General features: G+C 36.4%; 2 protein-coding genes across 11 annotated transcripts in view; one reads left to right on the top strand and one right to left on the bottom strand.

Annotated features, from left to right (window-relative positions):
- The window catches only part of l(2)k10201 (lethal (2) k10201), a 7,970-nt gene extending 5,341 nt beyond the window's left edge, over window positions 1-2,629 (bottom strand). For 2 of the 8 annotated variants that reach the window (XM_069500581.1, XM_069500582.1), the window contains exon 1: window positions 2,178-2,379. Coding sequence is in view for 1 of the 8 variants with exons in the window: in XM_069500575.1 (XP_069356676.1) it covers window positions 1,944-2,042 (99 nt within the window). In the remaining 7 variants the exon portion in view is untranslated. Of the gene's footprint in view, window positions 1-1,943; window positions 2,128-2,177; window positions 2,380-2,535 lie in introns of those variants that run through there. The other 6 variants (XM_069500584.1, XM_069500577.1, XM_069500578.1 and 3 more) reach the window with 6 other exon arrangements.
- NTPase (ectonucleoside triphosphate diphosphohydrolase NTPase) lies at window positions 2,066-22,465 on the top strand. Of its 3 annotated transcripts, none has more exons than XM_034971660.2 (11): window positions 2,066-2,511; window positions 4,107-4,230; window positions 11,379-11,522; window positions 12,336-12,424; window positions 13,273-13,442; window positions 14,070-14,161; window positions 15,340-15,493; window positions 16,532-16,681; window positions 17,248-17,420; window positions 17,899-18,062; window positions 18,638-22,465. In XM_034971660.2, exons 1-11 carry the CDS (start codon window positions 2,488-2,490, stop codon window positions 18,731-18,733), a joined length of 1,380 nt encoding a protein of 459 aa, XP_034827551.1. In that variant the 5' UTR covers window positions 2,066-2,487; the 3' UTR covers window positions 18,734-22,465. The 3 variants fall into 3 exon arrangements, with proteins under 3 accessions (XP_034827551.1, XP_034827549.1, XP_034827550.2); XM_034971658.2 differs by lacking the exon at window positions 2,066-2,511 and adding an exon at window positions 3,054-3,241; XM_034971659.2 differs by lacking the exons at window positions 2,066-2,511; window positions 4,107-4,230 and adding an exon at window positions 8,878-9,005.

Raw genomic sequence — 22,465 nt, 5'->3', positions numbered from 1 at the left:
CTAAAATTATTGTATTAACATAATTTGTCATATTAACATAACAATAAAAATAATCAACAGTAACAAAATAGTAAAAAAATCTAGAAATAGAGATAAATCACGTTGAATAAACTAGTAGCTGGTGCAGTGCCCCATATTTTCCCTAACCTACCTAAGAATTTGCGTTACCTAAGTTACGTGCGAAAAAACATGTAGGATGGATCCCTCTAAAAGGGAACAGCTGTATAAACAGCGAGCGTCGTCAAGAACTACATCAGCAAGCCCAAGAAAAGGACAATCACAAAGGACAGGAAATAAAATAACTGTTAACTCTAATTATAATAGGAAATAAAATATCTATTAACCCTCATTTATGTTTTATTTTAGTGAAATAGTAGGTAGATCTTCAAAGTTTCAAACAAGTTTTAAGTTCCTACATTCTTACGAAAGACATACCTACTAGGTACTGCCTTACATTAAGTAAGTGGGCTGTATGTGGTCAATACGTAATTTCAAAAACTAATGATTTTATGTATTTGTAATGTAAGTAGGTGCATAGTGTTTGTAAATATAACTAGATACAGCCTATAGAAAGCTGTCCACTAGTACACTTGTAGCTCTATCGGTTTATGCCACAGATTCACGGCGGATCCTAATTGCGACGTTGCCAAACTTAATAGCATGGCTTGTAAGTAAAGATGGCTGTGGTCGGAACCTTTGATACCTATTAGTTTTAAAATTCAGTTTTATTGCCGTGTTTTGAAGACGAACGGGTGGCTTAGTTTAACAGTTTCCAGAAAACTATATTGTTTAATTATGGCTTGTGACCAGACAATAGGACTGTTTGCTTTTGTTTGTTAAAATCCCGTGGGAACTCTAATATTTCGGAATAAATGTAACGGGTCACTTATGCAAAAATCACGTCAATCTGTAACTCTGTTGCGGTGTGATGGAAGGACAAACCAACAAACAAACATATTTTATAATAATGCTCGCATTTATAATATTAGTATGATTAATAAAAAGCTTAATAATTTTGTGCGCACATGTACCAGAATAGAAATGGCACAATACTATCAATTTTGGAAGGTTAGCACGATATATGACACGGTCGCTTTTTTGTGGCTATTCAAACTTTGTCGGTTTATCATTGTATTGCGCATCTTATAGGTTTTTTGATTATATCTCTATAATTTATCTGTGTATTGGGCTATATTTTTGCAGATGGATAAATGAGCTGACGCACTAATTATTGGTAGAAATTTTAATTAGCCAACTCATAAAATACTCGACCAATTAAATGTCGAAAAATATCGTAGTCCTGTCGTAGTAATTTTCTTCATAATTCAATAAATACTTAAAATACTCCAATGAAACTTGATAAGATACTGTGAGCCGTTATAAGGGACAAATCAACGGTATAAGTTTATCTTTAGAGGTCATATTTAAAGTACTAGGACCTAATAACGTTATTTTATTTTTTAATTATAAAAACTGAACGGTAATTTTTTTTTAAATTCTGTTTTTACAAACATTACGCACAAATTCATAGCAATATGTGTAAAAAAAATCACGTCTATACGTTTAACCGTTTAAGAGATATAAGAAATGGTTAAACGTCATCCCAGCAAAAAACTGAATATCTTCGAAGTGTTATGACGCACAAATTTAATTTTAGCACGCACATTTACCTCTTAAAACGCACTAATTCATGGACCTATTTTTTTTCTCGTACGTCCATTGGGAAAAAAATGTGTAGCTGGGATGACGTATTCCTGGCAAAACGCGTTTTTTTCGAATATCTACTTATTGGTTGGACGCACAAATTTAAAACTTTCACGCACAATTACACGACGTTACGCACTAAAAATCTATCCAACTCAAATCCTGAAATTCAACATTATTTTGCTGGGATTACGCACACCACCAAATCGATAACTATATTTAGCTAGGTAAGTACCTACATCACTAGTCATTACTTTTAAAAGTAAAAAAATATGTTCAACAATGTTGTAACTTGTATACTTATCGCATTTATCGTGTGTATTATACTGTATTGTCATTCATTATCATTGGTAGGTACACACTGCTTTTTTTAGTCACTATATAAGTTATTACATTCAATAGCACACGTTTTCACGTATTTCATTACAAATGAATTCTTATTTTACTGGAAATTAGAAGAACGGTGTACCTACCTAGATAAAAAAGTTAGATAATTTTGATTTTTGAATAATTGAATCACATCGTAATCACGTACACAACAAAATAATACAACACAAAAAACGTCTGTGAGTTTAAATCTGTGGTTATTAGCACCGGGCGGCGCGGCGGTGATTGTGGTTACCTACTGATTTTTATTTATAAACTCGAAAGCCGAACCTCTAAAAAGTTAACCTTCTGACTTGTGAAGTGTACTGTGTAGGTACCTTGTTACCTGTGAAAAAAGATTGTTGTGGACTCAATATAATTTTTAAATAGAGAGCAACATCGGATGAGAGTAACAGGATGAGCGAATTACGCCAAAGAAAGGTAGGTAATTAGAAAAATTGTGACCTTCAACTTTTGACTGACTCCGACTCTCGGAAGACTCGAGGCGAGGTCACATCACACAACATAGGTCTCAGAATAAGGATTGTTAGAAGTAGCCCTATTGTGACCAAATTGTGACACTTACTGTTAGAGCGAGATAGCTAAATGCATTTAAACTCTTGTTAGAACGTGACAAAATGATTATGTTTTGTCCTTATTACCGTGGCCACTTTTTTTTGTTTGCCAAAATGTATTTGTACGTGAGTATTTGGCAAACAACGTGAAGTGTAGAAGGAATGACATTTCACAAGTAAGAAAATCTGCTTGAGCGAGAGGGACTGAGGGGGCCACGCTAGTTGCAAATCTGGACATATCTGTGTGCAACTTGGTAGTGATTATATACTCTTTGGTAGTTTTTCTGTGTTGTGGTCTAGACTCTGGTCACGTAGTGATTAATGATTATATTTACTGGTCTGTGGTGATTATATTCTCCTTATATTCAATGTGATTCAATGTACTCTGTGATATTCTCTTTGACTGTGTTGTTTTTCGATTTCCGCTCAGTTTTTTAAGTTTTTGAGATGTGTTTGAGCTTAAATCAAGGATAAGTTGTGAACAGAAAAATGAGCAATGCTATTTTGAAGAGCACAAACATAACTTATATCTTTTAAGGTTGTGATGTACATTTTAGCCCGATATGGGAAAATTCAGCACCTACAGATATTTAGAGGTGAGGTGGATAAATTGCTCAGAAGTCAGATAAAATACCTGTCTTCCTATTTAATAAACGTTCTGTATTATTTAAAAAAGTCTATTACATAGGTACAATATACCCAAACTTGTAGAGATTACGAAAAGTAATGAGAAAAATCTTACGAAGTACAGTTTTAAGTCTAGGGTTTCGCCGATATTTTTGGGTATTTTTTTGTATAAAATCTGTCTAAAAGATTCACACAGCATAATGTCGCGCGATTATTTGCAGATAAATTTAGTATTTACCATTCACTAGTGTATACATTGAGTGTAGTTCACATGTTTGTACAGCAAAAAACACATAGTTGTAACCATGTGATTAGTTCTATTCACAGTGTATGCAACACTACATATTCGGTTGATTTATCTTGCAAAATATGTGCAGTACAAATGTGTAAATAGGCTGTCATAATATACAATACCATTTCATTTATATTTTTATTAATCTAAGCAGAGAAGAGAGAATCCCAGGCTAAGCAGTGTTTGTGCTGTGAGTTCTTTAAATGATTGTCTGACATTACTACATTATTAGGAAATCCGTTCCAAACTTTATTGGTTGAGAGTGCAGATCATATTCACTTAGCCCAGGGTTGCTCTTTCAAAAAATATTTTCTCAATGTTTGGGACAACATTCACAGTTCAAGACAGTTATGGAACTTCTAACAAAACATCGAGGCATCAATGTCACTGGTAAATGTTGGTACATTTGATGCCTTATGGTGGCCCTATTTTTCTATGATTTTACATTACCGTAGCCTAATATTTGACATATTGTCGATTCAGGATTAGACTGAGTCTTATCCTGAGTTTCCTCAGTGCTGATATGTGTTTTATCTTTTCAGTTAAAAGATGATACCTCAACGTCACATATCAGCGTAAGGGGCAGGTCCCTGAAGCAACCGCGAAGACTTAAGAAAATATTTATTTTGCTGATTGTACTAGTGCTATGTGTTACATATTTTTTGGGTAAGAATTTTAAATAGTATTTTTGAGTTTGTCAGTTGAAACATGGCTAAAAGCTACCCAAATTGTTCTCAAAGATTGTATTGATGTATGTCAATCTATACTCGGTCAGAAGTCCACTAGACTTTGGTCTGAACGCTTCTCATTTTGAGACCTTGGTAGTGGGCTGAGGATGAGTTGAGGTGATGATGATTTTTCAGCTTCATTCAATTTTATTTTAAAATACTGAACACCTTTGAATGAACTCATATAGCTACCTACCAAGATATTTTAATGATTATTTTAATTAATTTATTTTGGTTTTGGTTAGATTCTGATACAATAAAGGATTTTGAGTAAGCAAGTAAGTACTTAAGTAAAAACTGTTCATTACACACAAATTGTAATTTACAAATAGCATTAGAAAAAATTACACTGCATTTACAGACTAGGGTGTAAAGGCTGCCTTTTCACTTGGTGATCTCTACCAGGCAACCTATATAATAAGGATTAAGGATAGATTGCTATTAGAATTTATTCTGTTTAAATTAATATTAAACATTATTTTGATTGAAAAATGCATGAAGAAAGGGTTCATTAAATACATAGATGGAGAAAATAATAATTAAATACCTAGTAAGTAAGTATGTAATTACAATTTTCTTACTTTTAGTGCAATTATTTTTTTATTGCATGTTTTGTTCGTAAAATACCATTTTATGGGTGCACCAAAACTGCTCGTTGATTTTAGTGCCGATATTTACGTTTTTTTTTACGAAATTGAAATCTGATACCTAGTTTTAAAAGGCTTTAAAAAGCCAAGCCCGTTTGCTATAACCATGTGATGTAACCCCAAATTCACGGTTTACAGATTTTTCCCCTAATGTCAGCTATAAGATCTACCTACCTGCCAAATTTCACGATTCTAGGTCAACGGGAAGTACCCTGTAGGTTTCTTGACAGACAGACAGACAGACAGACAGACAGACAGACAGACAGACAGAGATCCTATAAGGGTTCCGTTTTTCCTTTTGAGGTACGGAACCCTAAAAACGATCAAATTAGAGTACATATTACATACAGTTATAATTTCACCAGTGTTCGGAAATTCGAGTGCAAATGGTCGGCCATAACACGGGGGCAGGATCTTTGATAGCGTCACGAGCGGCGAATGTACTTTGGAGGCGTCGCGAGCCCTGTGCCTGTGCCCCGTGTACGCTGTACTTACTGTACACAGTACGCTGCTGAAAATAATGTACATCGACCTTTAGAATGAGATTTCGGCTTTATAGAGCTTTTTCTCTGTCTCTCATACCTATGTGACGTTTGTCGGTCTCAACAACAGAGACAATGCTCTACAAAACTAAAGATCTCTTTCTAAAGGTCGATGTACCTACATTATTTTCTGCCGCGCACTGTACATTTTACCTGCACCATAGGTAAAGCCGGCACCAACTAGGAATCAACTTAGCTTAATATTTTAATCTGGTCTATAAAATGCTCGTGAGGCATATAACATCTGCCCTCAAAGCCGTTGTTTCCTGATAACCACGACCACTCTGCCAAGAGTGCTACGACGAAGAAGATGAATAAAATGCTCCGGACCAAATATCTGTTGCAGTAGCGAAGTGGATCTGCGGATCTAGTCCGTTATTATTAGTAGTACTATACGAGACATTGTTGCGACGCCATGCGTGTTGATTGCTTGAATCGCACATCGCATCTACGCATTATCACTACAAATAACTTTCCTAAAGATTTTCAAATCCAATTACGATAAATCTAAGAGGTAATTTTAATTTAATAATTTGTAGGTATCTATAAAAACGAAACGCTTGTTTAAGTATCTTATTTTATTTGAACTGGTTTATGAAGTTAATACTTCAAATTAAATAAAAATGAGTATAATAAATAATGTAAATGAATACTTAATTTGTAGATTTTTTTGTTAGATCCATTTTCAAAGAAATATTATTATGTCGACTAAGATTTTAAGACTTACGTATACCTATTTAAGAGCGTAAAATAGGGTTATGTAGCGTACAAGGAGTTTAAGCCCATTTTTGACCCCTTAAATTTTGTAAATCCCTGCAATTTCTTAAAAACATTTTTGTACTACATTGTAGGAAATTTTCTGTTTTATTACTAAGTAAGACAACATTTTGCAATTTATTGATAGTTTGTTTCTTATTGCCTAAAATATCAAAAGACTATTATTCAATTTTCGATTTCGTGCAATCTTTGACATTCACTACATCAAAAGTTACCTATTGAATTTACACAAAAAGATATATTTATTAAAGAAGAGGTCCTAAACTACTACTATAGCAGATAAAAGTTTCTGTTTAGTATTTTTTACATTTTAAAAATCCAAACCAAAAAATTATAATTTCACAAAATTACAGACATATAAAAGTGTCATTTTGGTGGATTAATTTTTATCATACGTAAATAAAATTAAGTACTTACAAAAATATAACATAATATTTGCAATATATAAAGAAGAAGAAAATCTAAAATTAATTATTTTTATTGGGTGTGCGGGGCGTCCCCACTCTGATTGCAATCTCGACGCGCACTATAATAATATTATATTATAATATTATATTAATATTATAAATAAGTGTGTCTCGTTCTCTATGTCTGTTACCTTTTCACGGTTCTTCTGGTTATACGAGGTCCAAAGTCGAAGGTCGAGTTGGTGAACCGGAATAAAGGAACGACGGAGCGAGTCTTCTGGCCCTTTCAAAAAATCATTGGTCATAATCAGATCATTTAACTATCATCATCATGTTTTATTCCCAAATAACTGTTATTGGTAAAATGTAGCATGTACTAGGCTCTAATGGTAAAAGACCGAAAGTTGTCTTTTTTAAAATACTAAGGGTGAGATCTATAGAGCGCACTCTGACTTTGCTTAGACTTAAGACAGAGTTAAAACGAGACAGAGCTATATCTCTCACATAAGTCTGTCTCGTTTTAATTCAATCTTAAGTCTGAGCAAAATCAAAGTGCGCTCTATAGAATTCAGCCTAAGACTTACTAGTAAAACCTAAAATTTACCAGGATTCTGACTTTTACAGTAACATCTACAATCTACATGTACAACGTAACAGCTCTATGGGCACGAGTTTCTAGTTCAGCGAACATGAGTAATACCATTATTATGAGCAGCTGACATTCACATTTCACTACCACTAGTAAAATGCCAGGCGTTGTAAACATTTTCATTAAAAATCTGAACATCTTGAAATGAAAGTAGTTAGTATACAAGATGTAATCAGAATGCTAGCAAAAACTTAGCGTTATAAAATATTATACTAGCTACCCAAACACAATCCAATGTCAATAATCATTTGCTTAATCTTGTAGTATAGTGATTTAGTATTTTTCAAACTCGCAATGTACAGCGTGCAATACTAGCCCCTCGTCAATGCTCCACCTACGACGCGGCATTGACCCCAGTGCCGGCAGTGGCCTATCTAAGCAACGTTCGTTGACCTCTAGCGTCAGTCAGATGTTTTATTTGCAATATGTTGCCATCTTAACATAAACAGGATTTTTTGTGTATCTTATCAGTATTTTATAAAACGGGTACAAACCACGAATAATTAGGCATGAATTGGGGATTAATTATACAATACAATAGGTCGTTAAACCACGCTATAAGCTTAAAATCATTATCTTATCGTTACCAAAATTCATCAATACCCGTCTTCGTTTTTGCTAGCGTTTTGGTTACACGCTGTGCGCTGTTTGGCGAAATGCTGTTAATTAACGCGTTAATCGCAGTAGGAGTAGCCACGACCTAACGGCATTCACATTGCCATTTGGCGTTAGACTATTTGAACGCCAATTCAATTGGCATTAGACGTTAACAGTTCAAGTGTGGCCACTCAGTTTCAACTTTCACGGTGGACTTGCATATTATCCCCACCGCAGCTCCGCGACACACCCGGGTGCTTTTGCTCCTCAGACACCGCTCAGTTGAGCATGTCCTGAACGAATGCCCACGCTTTGGTGCACACAGGTTGGAGCTCGAGTTCGTGGTTGACTCAGAATTACAACCTCGAACTGGAATTTCCTGTTATGTGGTAAACGTTCAGGACCAAAATTCGCCGACATTTTGCATCAGTGTCGTGAGGGCAGTGGCGAGAACATATAAATAAATTTAATTATATCTATTATCTCATAAAAAAAATCAATAAACTTTCAAAAATTAACACACTGAAAAATAAATATCTGGGAGGTTTGCAGAAAAAATAAAACTCAGTTTAACGCATTGATTATCGGCGGAATTATAATATATGGCATCCATTTTCTTGGGAAGGATTCCTTTTTTCTTTTTGAGGTACGGAACCCTAACGCCGGCTCCACACGTTTACCGAAATACCGAAATTTACCGATCCACATGTTGGGCGAACAGTGTTGGGGTCAGCGTTGCGGCCAACGTGTGGAGCCGGCGTAAAAAATGTAATTTCTATTTGTTATTTTAGAATCGCTTTCTTAGTTGAAATTATAATGTCGACAAAGACGCGTGAACGAGGTTTTATTTTTCAAACAACTTTTTGTGCCGCGTGCCAATTATTTCATCGCACGCCAAAGGTTCACCATCCTTGATCTAAGACTAGTTCCAAGCTTCAACGTCATGTTACTACGAAAATGTTACAAAATTCACCAGTGGTGTTGTGTGTCTTATTCGTTTCAGTTGCGATTACATATACACGCTTGTCTTCGTAATTTGCGAGTAAAAATGACAAACGGAACTATCGTGCGTACTCTACCGGTGTTACTAACAGGTAGAGCTACACTTTAGTTTGTTATTGTAATGTTTATGCTGTAAATCGAAATTGTTTTTTTGTTTAGTTGGAATTGAATAGTTTATTCGTTTTGTTTGATTAATTTTTAGGGTTCCGTACCTCAAACGGAAAAAAGGTCTGTCTATCGTGTCTGTGAAGAAAACCTGTAGGGTACTTCCCGTTGACGTAGAATCAGGAAATTTGGCAGGTAGGTTGGTCTTACAGCACAAGTAAAGGGAAAAATCCAAAAATCGTGAATTTGTGGTTTTATTATTTAATAAAAAAATTAAAATGTGTTCATGAACAAAAATCATGTGGGGGTATCATATGAAAAGGCTTTACCTGTGCGTTCTAAAACAGATTTTTATATATTTTTATGTATAATAATTTTTGATTTATCGTGCAAAATGTCGAAAAAATACGACTGTAGTACAGAACTCTCGGTGCGCGAGTCTGACTTTCACTTGGTTGGTTTTTTTTACCTATGCGAACCTGCTTTGCGTTTGGTGTTAGAGGTTGTGTTGGGGGCGTCTTGTTATTGTCATTTTCCTGAAAAAACTACTGTATTGATTGTAATGCGGATTTTTGCATGTGAAGTTCTCTTCAAAGTATATATCTGATAAAAGACCGATAAGCAGGTCACAGTTTGAGTTGTTATCGAGAAAGACGCTGCATCACTCAGCTCCACTCCACTCTGCGGATGTGCGTTACGCATAGGGTTCAACAGTAAAATCGTTCTGTTACTAAGTGTTTTAGTGCTAAAAATAACAGCTATATGATAAACTAGATTATGCTCGCGACTTCGTCCGCGTGGACTACACAAATTTCAAACCCCTATTTCACCCCCTTAGGGGTCGAATATTCAAAAATTCTTTCTTAGCGGATGCCTACGTCATGATAGCTATCTGCGTGCCAAATTTCAGCCCGATCCATCCAGTAGTTTGAGCTGTGCGTTGATAGATCATCAGTCAGTCAGTCAGTCAGTCAGTCAGTCAGTCAGTCAGTCACCTTTTCCTTTTATATATTTAGATTAAAATGGAGGAATTAAGTGTGTTAAGACTTTTTATGTTAATGCCCACATGCTAAAAACTGATTTAAAGTAGATTATTTTTAATGTAATTTTAATTTACCTACTTACGTTTTACTTAGTTTTAGGTACCTGCCTACCTAGTACCTTGTAATTCAGAGTCAATAACCGTGACGGTCAAGATTAGGTAACTTTGTGATCCGTGTAAAAACTGGTACTTATAGGTAAGAGTTTATGTAAATGACCTTCTTTAATATGGGCCATTATTACTGTCTGAATTATTTTAATTTTTTTAAATACTCGACGATTTATTATTTAAATGAATCTACGTTCAATGGCGTGAATAAGCTTAGTTTCATTTCCATTTTTAGGGTTTCTCAGTAAAATACTTTATGTTGACTCGTCCAGTCCATCTGTCCGTATACAGTTGCTGGCAAGAAATATTGTACACCGACCTTTAGAATGAGATTTCGGCTTTGTAGCAGCGCTCTACACTGTTACTCATACCTGCTCATACCTATGTGACGTTTTGTTGGTTTCAATGACAGAGTCAACGCGCGACCCTCTATGAACCGCTATCTCTTTCTAAAGGTCGATGTACAATATTTTCTGCCGCGTACTATATGTCCGTCTGTGTGCCACAGCCATTTAAATGTCTTTGCACATTACACGACTCGGCTTTGTAGGTATGTGGATGGCTTAAGCTGCTAAAAGTCAGATCTTCATCTTCTGAAAAGAAACGATCGCTCAAATGATAGTAGCCAATGGGAGTTCAGCCTCACGCGGCTTTATGAATTCGAAAGTAATATTTGAACACAGTTGAAGCAATGCTTTTAGCATTGGCAATCGGTGATTTAGTTTTCGGAAGCTCGATGCCGCGATTGAACATACACACCTTTCATTACAATCTTTAGTCGCAGCGATCAAGTCGAAATCAAGATCAAGATTAAATAAAATATTTACTACCGCTAGTTACTACTAGTGCCACTAGGTGCCATCGCTCGGTTCAAACTGTTCCATCTCTTTAATGTCCTTCCTTTTTGCCATTATTTCCTACCTTCATGCAGTTTAAATAGGTCACCCTAAATGTTCGTTTCTAAGATTCTTCGTGGTGTTACGGTCATTTACCTACTACTAGTGCCGCTAGATGCCAAAGCTTGGTTCAAAATCTTCCTTCTCCTTTATGTCCTTCCTTCTTCCTTGTGTTTCTACCATGTGTGGTGTACAAATCTATTGCATTGACACTAACTAGTGTTTAGTTGGGATGAAAGAATAAAAATAAGCATCAATAGGTACCTACCTATTAAATATCATTGTATGTTTATTGAAAATTTGTTTGTTTGCAGGGCTTTTCGCAGGCCAGACACAGTGGTTCGATGGGCTGGCTAAGAGTCTGGGGTACGAGAGCGTATACCACCATGCAGTTATTATCGACGCTGGTTCCTCTGGGACGAGAGTCTTGGCGTATAAGTTTAGAGTGCCGTTCACAGGTTGGTTTCTTACATCATTTAAATATCCGGTACACCGTACACACATTCAGCGATATCTCTAACCTCTACAACCTTATAGCGTTGCTAGTATACCACGCACGGTACAAAAATAGATGTCATACTCTTTTAATTTGTTACTGGAGAAGTTTGGGGACCAACCGAGATAACGTTATTGACACTGAAATTCGGTGATAGAAAAAGACTGGGATAGTATTTACGCCGCACGGCGACATCCGCACGTCCGCACATCCCATGATAAAGCAACAGTAATATGTGTCTAGGTATTTAACGAAATTTTACATAATATAGTTGAACTGATAGGCGTTGGGGTCCAAAGGTGCTAAAATAGCGACCAGATCTATCGGTTGATGAAGACGCTGTGTGTTGTTACAAAAAAACAACTTTGTAATGAAGTAGTCGTGATATCTTTTATTTTGAAGCAACTTTTTTAGGTTAGGTAGCGAATAAGGCCATATCTTATTGTCCTATTATTCTTTTGTGTTGTTTTCCTGGTTATGGTCTTTTAAGCGGTGTTGCAGTATTAGAAGTACCTACCTGCTCTATTCATTCGTCTAATTAATAATTATTTTCATATTTTACGTACCTACTGATAGTAATAGGTACCTATAGTAGTTTCTTTTTTCTTAGAAAATATACATGGCGTAGCTTCTGAATCATAATTAAACAATCGTATATCATAATTATAATAATATATATTATTATGACAGTATTTATCTTGTAAAATATATGTATTTGTTTATGCATATTAGACTGCAGCTGTTACGTAAATGTATGAATGTGTTTCCTTTTCAGTATTTGGTCAAGCAAGTCTAGATTTAGTGGATGAATATTTCGAAGAAACTAAACCGGGTTTGTCATCTTTCGTCGATGATCCAGAAAAGGTAACTATTTATTTACAGTATAAAATGCTTATAAAACTAAAGTAGCGGCCAAACAATACAAATTGGCGGTAGAGCAAAAAAAGTTTAAGATTTACACAACCTCAAAGTTGTGCAAGTAGGATCTCTACTTCTCTACATATTGTTTATTTATTTATTTAGAACTAGATGATGCCCGCGACTTCGTCCGCGTGGATTTAGGTTATTAAAAAATCCCGTGGGAGCTCTTTAATTTTCCGGGATAAAAAGTAGCCTATGTCCTTCCCCGGGATGTAAGCTAACTCTGTACTTAATTTTATCAAAATCGGTTGAACTGTTGGGCCATGAAAAGCTAGCAGACAGACAGACCGACAGACAGACACACACTTTCGCATTTATAATATTAGTATGGATATTTTATTGCACACACAAATAAATACAGAGAAACAATATAAGCTTCAGAAGAAACTATACAAAGGGTTGCAAAGGCGGCCTTATTGCTAAAGCAATCTCTTCCAGGCAACCTTTACTAAAAGAATAAAATGACCAGAACGCGGGATGGATTACGTGCGGGCGGGCTTTTTGTTCATTTATAAACACCCAAACTGCAGACATGCAGTGCAAACCGCAATCGGTTTTATTTTAAACTAGCGGATACCCCACGTGTGCTACTACGCTAAAAAAGAATGTGCCTAATGCATTAATTGTTTTAGTGGTTTAAAACCATCTTCACATTATTGCCTTTCTAATGAAACCGGTTTGGGGTACATCGGTTGGATGGTTTCAAAGTACATACATATATAACGGACATATTAGGTAGAAGAAACATTATTTTTGTTTTATATATTAGGATCAGTAATGGACGTTTTCAGGGTGCGGAAACGATAGTGCATTTAGTGAAGAGATCGGAGGAACGCATTCCTATCGATGTAAAGAAGAAATGGTCGACACCACTGATCGTGCGAGCCACCGCCGGGCTTCGGCTTCTGCCCGAGGACAAAGCAGACATGCTTATAGACGCTGTGGCCAAGGCCATCGCACAGTAAGTTCTTAGTTTAGAACCTCTTATAAATAAAATATTTCTTTATTTGAAATAATAGCGACACAGTAAAGAAAAAATTGTAAGCAACAAACAGAGATCAGACATACAGGGTGCAACCATAACGCTGCGCTGGCAAAAACGAAGACAGGTAAGACTTACTAATGATTACTGAAATGATACCACAAAGTAAACGCGAAAAAAGTATAAAAAAATCCTATAATTTTGTAAAAGTTTACGATATTTTGCAAATAAATCATCTGGCTGACGCTACAGGTCAACGAACGTTGCGTAAGTAGGCCACTCGAAGTCTGGCATTGAGCCGCGTTTTCGCGCTATATATACATTGCGGGTTTGAAAAATACTAAATCACTAAAACTACAAAATGAGGCAAAAATGGTTATTGATTAGATTGTGTTTAGGTAGTATAACAATAACGCTAAGTTTTTGCTAGCGTTCTGGTTACACCCTGTGGTATTTTGAGATTAGGTACTAAGCCTTTCAACCGGGAAGAACAAGACTGCTCTTCTCAGTTAAAATGCATAGTAGTACAAACCAATAAAGTTGCAAACTAGAGAACCAGAGACACAGATGGTGATGATGATGATCATACTGGTTGACGTTTTTCAGGCTGGGCTACGATGTCGGCGAAAATAGCGTGGAGATAATGAAAGGGTCCGATGAGGGCATCTTTATTTGGTACACCGTCAACTTGTTACATAGTGAGTGTATTTTATACTATCTATGTTGCGAAGAGAATATAATAGTACTAGATGGTGCCCGCGACTTCGTCCGCGTGGATTAAGGTATATAAAAATCCCGTGGGAGCTCTTTGATTTTTCGGGATAAAATTAACCTATGTCCTTTCCCGGGATGAGGGCTAAACTCTTATTTCATCAAAATCAGTTAAACTGTTTGACCGTGAAAAGCTAACAGACAGATAGACAGACATACAGTTTACTGAATCACATCATAGATGGCGCTGTCCGTCATTAACTTGCAGTGTTGTACAGTACGCGGCAGAAAATATTGTACGGTCGGCCTCAGATTTCGAGTAGCAATTCCGCAAAACTGTTGTCTGAAAAAGCAGCGGCTGCTTTTTACGGCCTTTTTCTATAATCACGCCTTACAGATGTGCGCACAAACGTGCAATGCAAGTGAATTGGATCATTAAGGTGCTAAGCGAGTTTTGAACTTTGACTGTACATCGATCTTTTGAACGAGATAGCGCTTTCGTAGAGCATTGTCTCTGTCGTTGATACAACGCTCTACAAAGCCAAAATCTCATTCTAAAGGTCGATGTACAATATTTCTTGGCGTAAATCTATCATAATATTATATATAAATATATATTTTATGTATTATATATGCATCTGTGTATATCTTTATCTATATATTACTATTTCGGCATTTCTGTGCCTATTAATATACATATATTACGTATACAATTATTATCTTTATGTTCCCTAACAACTTACGTACACCTTAAACCCAGTTTCATTAGCCTTTAAATCCTCTTCAACCTAGTTGCCTGGTAGCAGATCGCTTCACAGCGCTAAGGCCGCTAATTGTATGACTTCTTTTATGTTACTTTTTTGTGTCTTTTCTTTTTGGTGTACAATAAAGGATATTAAACTATACTAAACTAAATAAATAAGATTAGGGGTATGAAAATTCTAAAACAATTTAACATTAAACATAGTTTATTTATTTATTAGTTGAAACATCTTTATTTTGCAAACATACATTTAGTACTTTTTTCTCAACAATACTTTTTCTAAACCCTTGATTTCAGTGAAAATCATCGTGCCTCTCACCTTTCTCATACAATGTCAAGTTAAAAGCAAACAGGCTAGGTCGAGCGTACTGCGTCACCTTAATACTTGGATGTTGGTTTCAGATTTGATGGGCGTAGAGACAATGGCAGCTTTGGACCTGGGTGGCGGCTCCACACAAATCACGTATCAACTGAACGAGGAGGATATGCAACTGTTTCCCGCCAAAGATCAGTATATTGTACCAGCTGGAGAAAATATTACCATTTATACACACAGGTGAGATTTTATTGATTGCGTAATAGGCGCAAAAAGTATGTAGATTTAAATTAATTTAATTTGTTATGGAACCACCAAATTACACACTACAGTAGCCGCCAGGAAATATTGTATACATCGACCTTTAAAAGATATTTCGGCTTCGTAGAGCGTTGTTTCTGTCACCCATACCTCTATGTGACGTTTTGTCGGTTTCAACGACAGAGACATCACTCTTCGAAATTGCTATCTCTTTCTACAGATGGATGTACAATATTTCCTCACAGGTACTGTAATCCATACTAATATTATAAATGCGAATGTCTGTGTGTCTGTCTGTCTGTCTGCTAGCTTTTCACGGCCCAACCGTTCAACCGATTTTGACGAAATTTGGTACAGAGATAAGCTTGCATCCCGGAAAAGGACATATCCTGGAAAATCAAAGAGTTCCCACGAGATTTTCATAAACCTATATCCACGCGGACAAGTCGCGGGCAGAATCTAGTATGCCAAAAGTTGTATAGATCTCATGTAACTCCATTTACGGTCAGTTACATCATGCATTAAAAACAAAAGTCGCACAATAAAATAAAATAAACTAGGCGACGACATCAAACGAGTCGCAGGGAGGCGCTGGATTCAGGTGGTGCAAGGCTGCAGTGCGACTCTCTTGGCACTTGAATGTTATTGACAGGGCGGCGCTGTTGGAGAGCAAGAACAAAGGGGACACTTGACGGCAATGTTAGTTCCAATTTTAGCCACGCGCCAAGTTAGGCGTGTCGCACTGTATGTCCAGCAGTGGACGTCTATCCACTTGATATCAATACCTGTACGCGTTTTTGATTTGAATTTCGAATGTTTTTTGAAAACATAAATTATTAGAGTTGTACGGAAAACATAGGTTCATTTGTGATTGGTTGGACACTCCAAATTGTTAACGCCCACTGACTTTTTTGTATTTCTCATTTGTGCGGGATTACGTAACAGAGAGAGCCCAATACTAACTCTGTGGATAAAGTATAGAGAGTCATTCATTTATTCATTTCCATATACTTTCAGCTATCTAAAATTAGGTCTCCTGGCCGCTCGCTACGGCACATTCAGACTCGAGACGAGTGACAACTCCACGAGCGATTTTAAGTCTGTGTGTGTGGATCCTATCGTGCAAAAGGAGAAATGGATATATGGCAACAAGCAGTACGCTATTAGGTAAGCTTACAAACTATTACCATACATAAGGAGGCGCAGTAGTTCGACGCCTTTGATCTCGTGGTAAATGTCCGGGCATTACTATGGAGATCCCGGGTCGCTCGTCACCCCTTACCGCACTATTGGTGTGTCTAGACGGCTTCGTCGAACCTCTGGTAGGTAATAAGTAATAACATACAATCCTTATGGCGGTTACGCACTCATCCCATCAGAGTCCGTGAAAATACGTTCCTTTTTGTTTTGTATGGTATCTTATGACATCAAGGCATCGACGTCAATGTTATTACATTTGACGCAGGTAGCCCTAAAGTAGCCCTATTTTTCTTTGATTTTACGTCACCACAGCCTAATATTTGACATCGTCGATTCAGGATCAAACCGAGAGTTCCCTCACTTTCACTCTGTCCGAGTCGCCTATTTACGCTCGTTCGTTGACCTCTAGCGTCAGTAATGTTTTATTTGCAATATATAAACTTTAAAAATACAGGATTTTTGATTATTTTTTTCATTTTTGTATTATGTTATTCTGGTTACACAACGTATATAAAATTACTATTTTATTCCAGTGGAGCTCCGCGCCCGGATAATATGAAGAGGGACGCAGTATACGCGCGATGTCACGACTTGGTCAAGCGCTACGTAATGAAGACCTTGGACTGGGAACCCAAAACTGCCCCGCGGGGAGCCGTAGCCGCTATGAGCTACTTCTACGATGTTGCTGCTGATGCTGGGATTATTGGTGAGATTATAATAAACTAGCTGATGCCCGCGACTTCGTCCGCGTGGATTGAGGTTTTTGCAAATCCCATGGGAATTCTTTAATTTTCCGGGATGTAAGTAGCGTCTCCAGAATGCAGGCTATCACTTATCTCTGTGCCAAAGGTCAATATCAGTTAAAGTTGATGGGCCGTAAAAAGCTGGCAGACAGACAGACACACACCTTTACATTTATAATGTTAATAAAGTATGTCTAATAGTACATTAAAAAATAACTTTTGAAACAGTTTTTTTTAAATTAAAAATAGCGAGCAAACGAGCTGCCGGGTCACCTGATGTTAAGTGTTTATCACCGCCCATGAAAATTTGCAGTACCAGAGGAACCGCCAATGCGTTGCCGGAATTGCAGGAATTTGTTGGCCCGCCTCTTGAATAACCCCATGTTGTAATCGAATGGGAACACCGCCGAAGGGAGATTTATTTTTAACTGATTGTTTCAGACGTAATGAAAGGCGGCACTGTCTCCGTGGCCCAGTACCGAGCCAGCGCCATCAAAGCGTGCTCTGCGTCGAACGTGGACCAGCCGTGGGCCTGCGTCGACCTGGTCTACGTCGTCACCTTACTGCAAGATGCGTACAAGATTCGCGACAACGAGCGCATATCGGTGAGTTGAAATTGAAAGCCCACTTTTTATATGGGTACCTTCCAGTACTTCCTAAGCTTCAATAACTCATCGGTTAAGGAGCGGACTGATTTCCGAAAGGTCGGTGATTCAAAACTTCCCACCCCACCGGCTGCACTATTGTCGTACGCACTCCTAGCATAAGCTTTGCGCTTAGTATGAGGGGAAAGGGGAATGTCCGTCGTGATTAACATGAAAGGTGGCACTGTCTCCGTGGCTCAGTATGGAACTAGCGCCATCAAAGCATGCTTTAAGCAAGCCAGGTCAACGTAAAATCAGAATTAAAATGAAGTAATGAGCGTCATCCTTGAGTGGAGACCGCATATAAGCAAGCGTAGTGTGAGACGCCCTCCAGCACGATGGAGCGACGATATAAAGAGCGAAGGAGCGTCACAAGTTTTCGCACATCTGCACCGCACTAGAGATAGATAAGACTGACATTTTAGTCGCAATTTAAACGTGCCCTATGTCTATTATCTGCGACCAAGGACGTGCAATTTCTTACTTTCCTATTAGCTCGTCTCGATGATTGGGATATAGTGAGTTTTTCTTTTCAGCTCTTCAAAAAGGTGAACGGTCACGAGGTGTCCTGGGCCCTAGGCCTCGCCTACACCACCGTCATGAATCACATCACCGCCGCGTCGCCTGCCTAGCAGCTCTGCGACAAGTATTTACACATGTGTTTCAATTAAGACGAGCATTGAGTGCGTAAATTTTGAGAAAGGAATGGTTATATTTGCTCTATATATCAATTGGTGAAATATATACCAAATATGGTTAGTCCTTTCTTAAAATTTACGTAACATGCATGATAATATGTAATGTCAAAATAATAATTGTACTTAAATTCGAGCTTAAGGTTAACCACACTTTGGATGCGAATTTGTGTCATACGTAAAGGTATGAATACTGTTCGGACGAATTGAGTACGTGCATACACATACTGAATACGTTTTTTCCCATCAAACAAGCAGCGTCCTGGTGATATCGCTTTCAGTGTCCTCTTTGGTGCGAGATTAGTTATCTGTGTCTTCAAGTTAATTCTTTTCTTTTATTCCATCTTAATCCTACTTTGATCGCACAAACAGTTTTGTCGTGAACCAAGTTAATCAATTTTTATGTCCAACACACGAAAGTGTGTAAGAAATCCCAATAAGTTTGGATTTGATTCAAACGTTGGAACTATACATACGACTAACTTCGCACTTAGTCGGCGCGCTCCCATAGTACTTGGAAAGTCACGATTGTTCGTGCGTGTTAGCACGAGTCAAATTCGTACGAAAACGCATCCAAAGTGTGGTCGGCCTTATTGTTCTGGTATAGGTAGACCAGAATCTCACGAAATGAAATTCCAAATTTAGCAACACTGTACTCCGCGAGCACTCCATGTACATAGTACTCTGTGATGAATATTAATAATTCACCACAATATTCATTACAGTGCACTATGTACACAGGATACTCACAGCGTACAGCGCTGCTAACTCCGGAATCCCACTTGAATATTTTTCATGAGATTCTGGTCCACCTATAATTTTTATGGAAACTTTTGTTGGTTTTTTAATCAAGGGTTTTTTGTTGCTGGTTGTACAAGTTTGATAGGTGCTCAAGGCAAAGTACCTACATCACCGATGTCTTCTTAATTGATACACTGAGCTTAACTTAACTTAATTCATTTATGATTGTTCGTGTTTAATTCATTCTTATTTAAGAGGGGTTTATACGTAGTGCGCTCCAAACAAACGTAGTTTGGCCTTCATAAATGGATACTATCCAATCAGACTCAATGAAATTTTGTAGATACATTCTAGAAACTAATATCGACGATAATTTATTATGTCAAATATTAGGCTATGGTGACGTGAAATTAAAGAAAAATAGGGTTACCTTAGGATTACCTAGCGGAAAATGTACTAACATTTGACGCCTGCCAGTGACGTCGAAGTCTCGACGTTTTGTTAGAAGTTCCCGAACTGTCGTGTACTGTGACCAAACTACGTATGTATGAAGCTAGTGACGGAGAGACCGTCTCTTTAATAGGGTCTTGGACTGTAGTAATAACGTTTATGTTAGAATTAAATAAAAACCATAATTTATAAAATTATTATCTTTAATAATTAATTCTATCCCCATAACCTACCGCTATACAAAAAAAAACACGTCATTTTTATCACTACAGTCCAAGACCCTATTGTAGAATGGATTTCGCAGAGGTTATGATGTTTAGTTAGTTTCAAACGATTCGTGTTTGACTTTAATTTAATTTATTATTATTTTAATAGTACAATTTATTACTTACGTATATTAGATGTAATTTATCTATGTATTCTACTAAATGACGATTTTATGCTGATATTATTTTTCTACTGCGTAGATTTTGTTACAATCCTTTTTCAAAAACACATTGAACTGAAATGATAAATAAATTAACTATAGAAAAATAATGTATTTTTCGGGCAGCAACGTGATTAAAGATTTTATAATAATGATTAAGGTTTTTCAAATTTTTACACTGAATTTTGTAATAATATCGAACTCTTTTGTACTGAAGTTCTTTTGAAAACATTTTTTCTAAGCAATTCGTTTTTACTTAGATATAAATGCATATTCGCAAAAACAAACTGCATTTTTCAAACTTATTTTATATGTAACAAAAGTTCGCACAATTTTTTTTGAACCTGATTGACCGATGAAAACTTAGTACAAGCTAAATTTTTAAACTGTAAGCTTCAGCGTTAATGTAAAATGGACCTTAACTGTATTGTTTTCATGTTCAATATCGTACATACGTATATCTGTATATCTACAGCCAGTGCTCTAAGCAAAAACATTGCGCAGTTAAAATGAGTGGTACTGAATTTTTAACTTTAAAGCAAGGATGTTTAGGCCCATTTTACACTGACGTTCTTGTTTCGCTTCTCGATGTCTATCAACGTTGTCGGTGAGATATAAACATCTCATACTATAATAATATATCAGCAGAAATAAGTTAGTGTAGCGCACTCTCTGTTACGTAATCCCATACAAATGATAGATGCAAAATCTGAGTGGTTACGAGTCTCCAACCAATCGCAAACATGTTTTCAAAAAACATTCTAAATTCAATCTGAAAATGTTTTCAAGAAACATTCACACACAAAGAAACATTGTTTGGTTGGTGACTAAAAATAGTTAGCGCCCACTGAGATTTTTGCCTCTATCATTTGTATGGGATTACGCAACAGAGAGTGTGTTATAATTTTTTTCCGCGGATAAAGTATAAGCACGATGATGTCGAGCCTCTGTTATGTGCGAAGACCTTAATTTACACACATTGAAACATAAATAATATGTGATTTCTTACAATGATAAAAAATGGTTGTCTGTATTATTATATTATAGAGTATATTAAATGTTTTTTTTTACTATTACTTCATCAATAATTTTTATTTATCTATTGCTGCTTCAGCAAATAATGAATACCATGTGCTGTGTTAATTTTATGGTGACCACGTGATTTTCTATGAATTTTATAAATGAAAACTGTATGTATAATAATATTAATTCATTGTGAAAAAGTATTTAAATAATATAATGTAATATTCGAATGGATCTTATTGTGTATTTTGTGATAGGTAGTGAACATTTTAATATTTCTACTCGGGTAGGTATATTTAATTTTATCTTTTAAATGGTTTAATCGAATGGGTTAATAAAACAGATGCTACAGAAATATTCACTAAATTTGGCACAAGAATTTATGTGCATATATTTAAACTCAAAATAACTCGAACTTGCTAATTTTTTCAGATTTTTACAAGTTCGGTTGACTCAAAATAAATTTTCAAAATCTTATGAGATGAGCTTTCGTCGTCCATTCCGATTTCCGTTCTGTTTGATTTATAGAACAAACCGGAAAAAGTCAGTTCTGTTCGACTGCTCGGTCTAATCGGTATCGTAATATTTATTTCGTTCTGTTAGTGCCACTGTTGAACAATTCGTAAAAAAATCCGATCTGTTAGACTGCTCCGGCTACTCATATGTCGGAATTGACTTAATGTTAAAACATATGGGTTCCGGACCTATTAGTGATTTTTTGTATAGAGCTTTTTGTATGGGGCTAGGTGGGAGTTCGTTATTAAAGAGAATATTTTAAAAAAATTCGAATTTTCGTAATTATTTATTAATGTCACGCTATACGGAAGGCGATTAATGACGTCACAGGGTGTAAACGGCAAATATGTTTAAATTTTTTAACATAAAAATATTTTCTCGCAGGAATTACTCTTATTTTATGTTATTGGAAAATATTTGTCGTTTATGGATTGTGACGTCATAAATCACCTTCCGTGACGTTCATGTTAAAAATAAATACAAATCGTGATTTTTTCAAATTATTCTCTTTA

This window comes from Maniola hyperantus, chromosome 9 (assembly GCF_902806685.2).
Source record: "Maniola hyperantus chromosome 9, iAphHyp1.2, whole genome shotgun sequence".
In the NCBI taxonomy this organism is placed as follows: domain Eukaryota; kingdom Metazoa; phylum Arthropoda; class Insecta; order Lepidoptera; family Nymphalidae; genus Maniola; species Maniola hyperantus.
This window is presented reverse-complemented; position numbering and strand designations above follow the sequence as displayed.

Coding starts and splice junctions, on each gene's coding strand:
- NTPase (XM_034971658.2), top strand. CDS start 3,209: ATGGGAAAATTCAGCACCTACAGATATTTAGAG. Junction 15,494..16,531: donor ATTACCATTTATACACACAG/GTGAGATTTTAT, acceptor ATATACTTTCAG/CTATCTAAAATTAGGTCTCC. Junction 18,063..18,637: donor GCGACAACGAGCGCATATCG/GTGAGTTGAAAT, acceptor TTTTCTTTTCAG/CTCTTCAAAAAGGTGAACGG.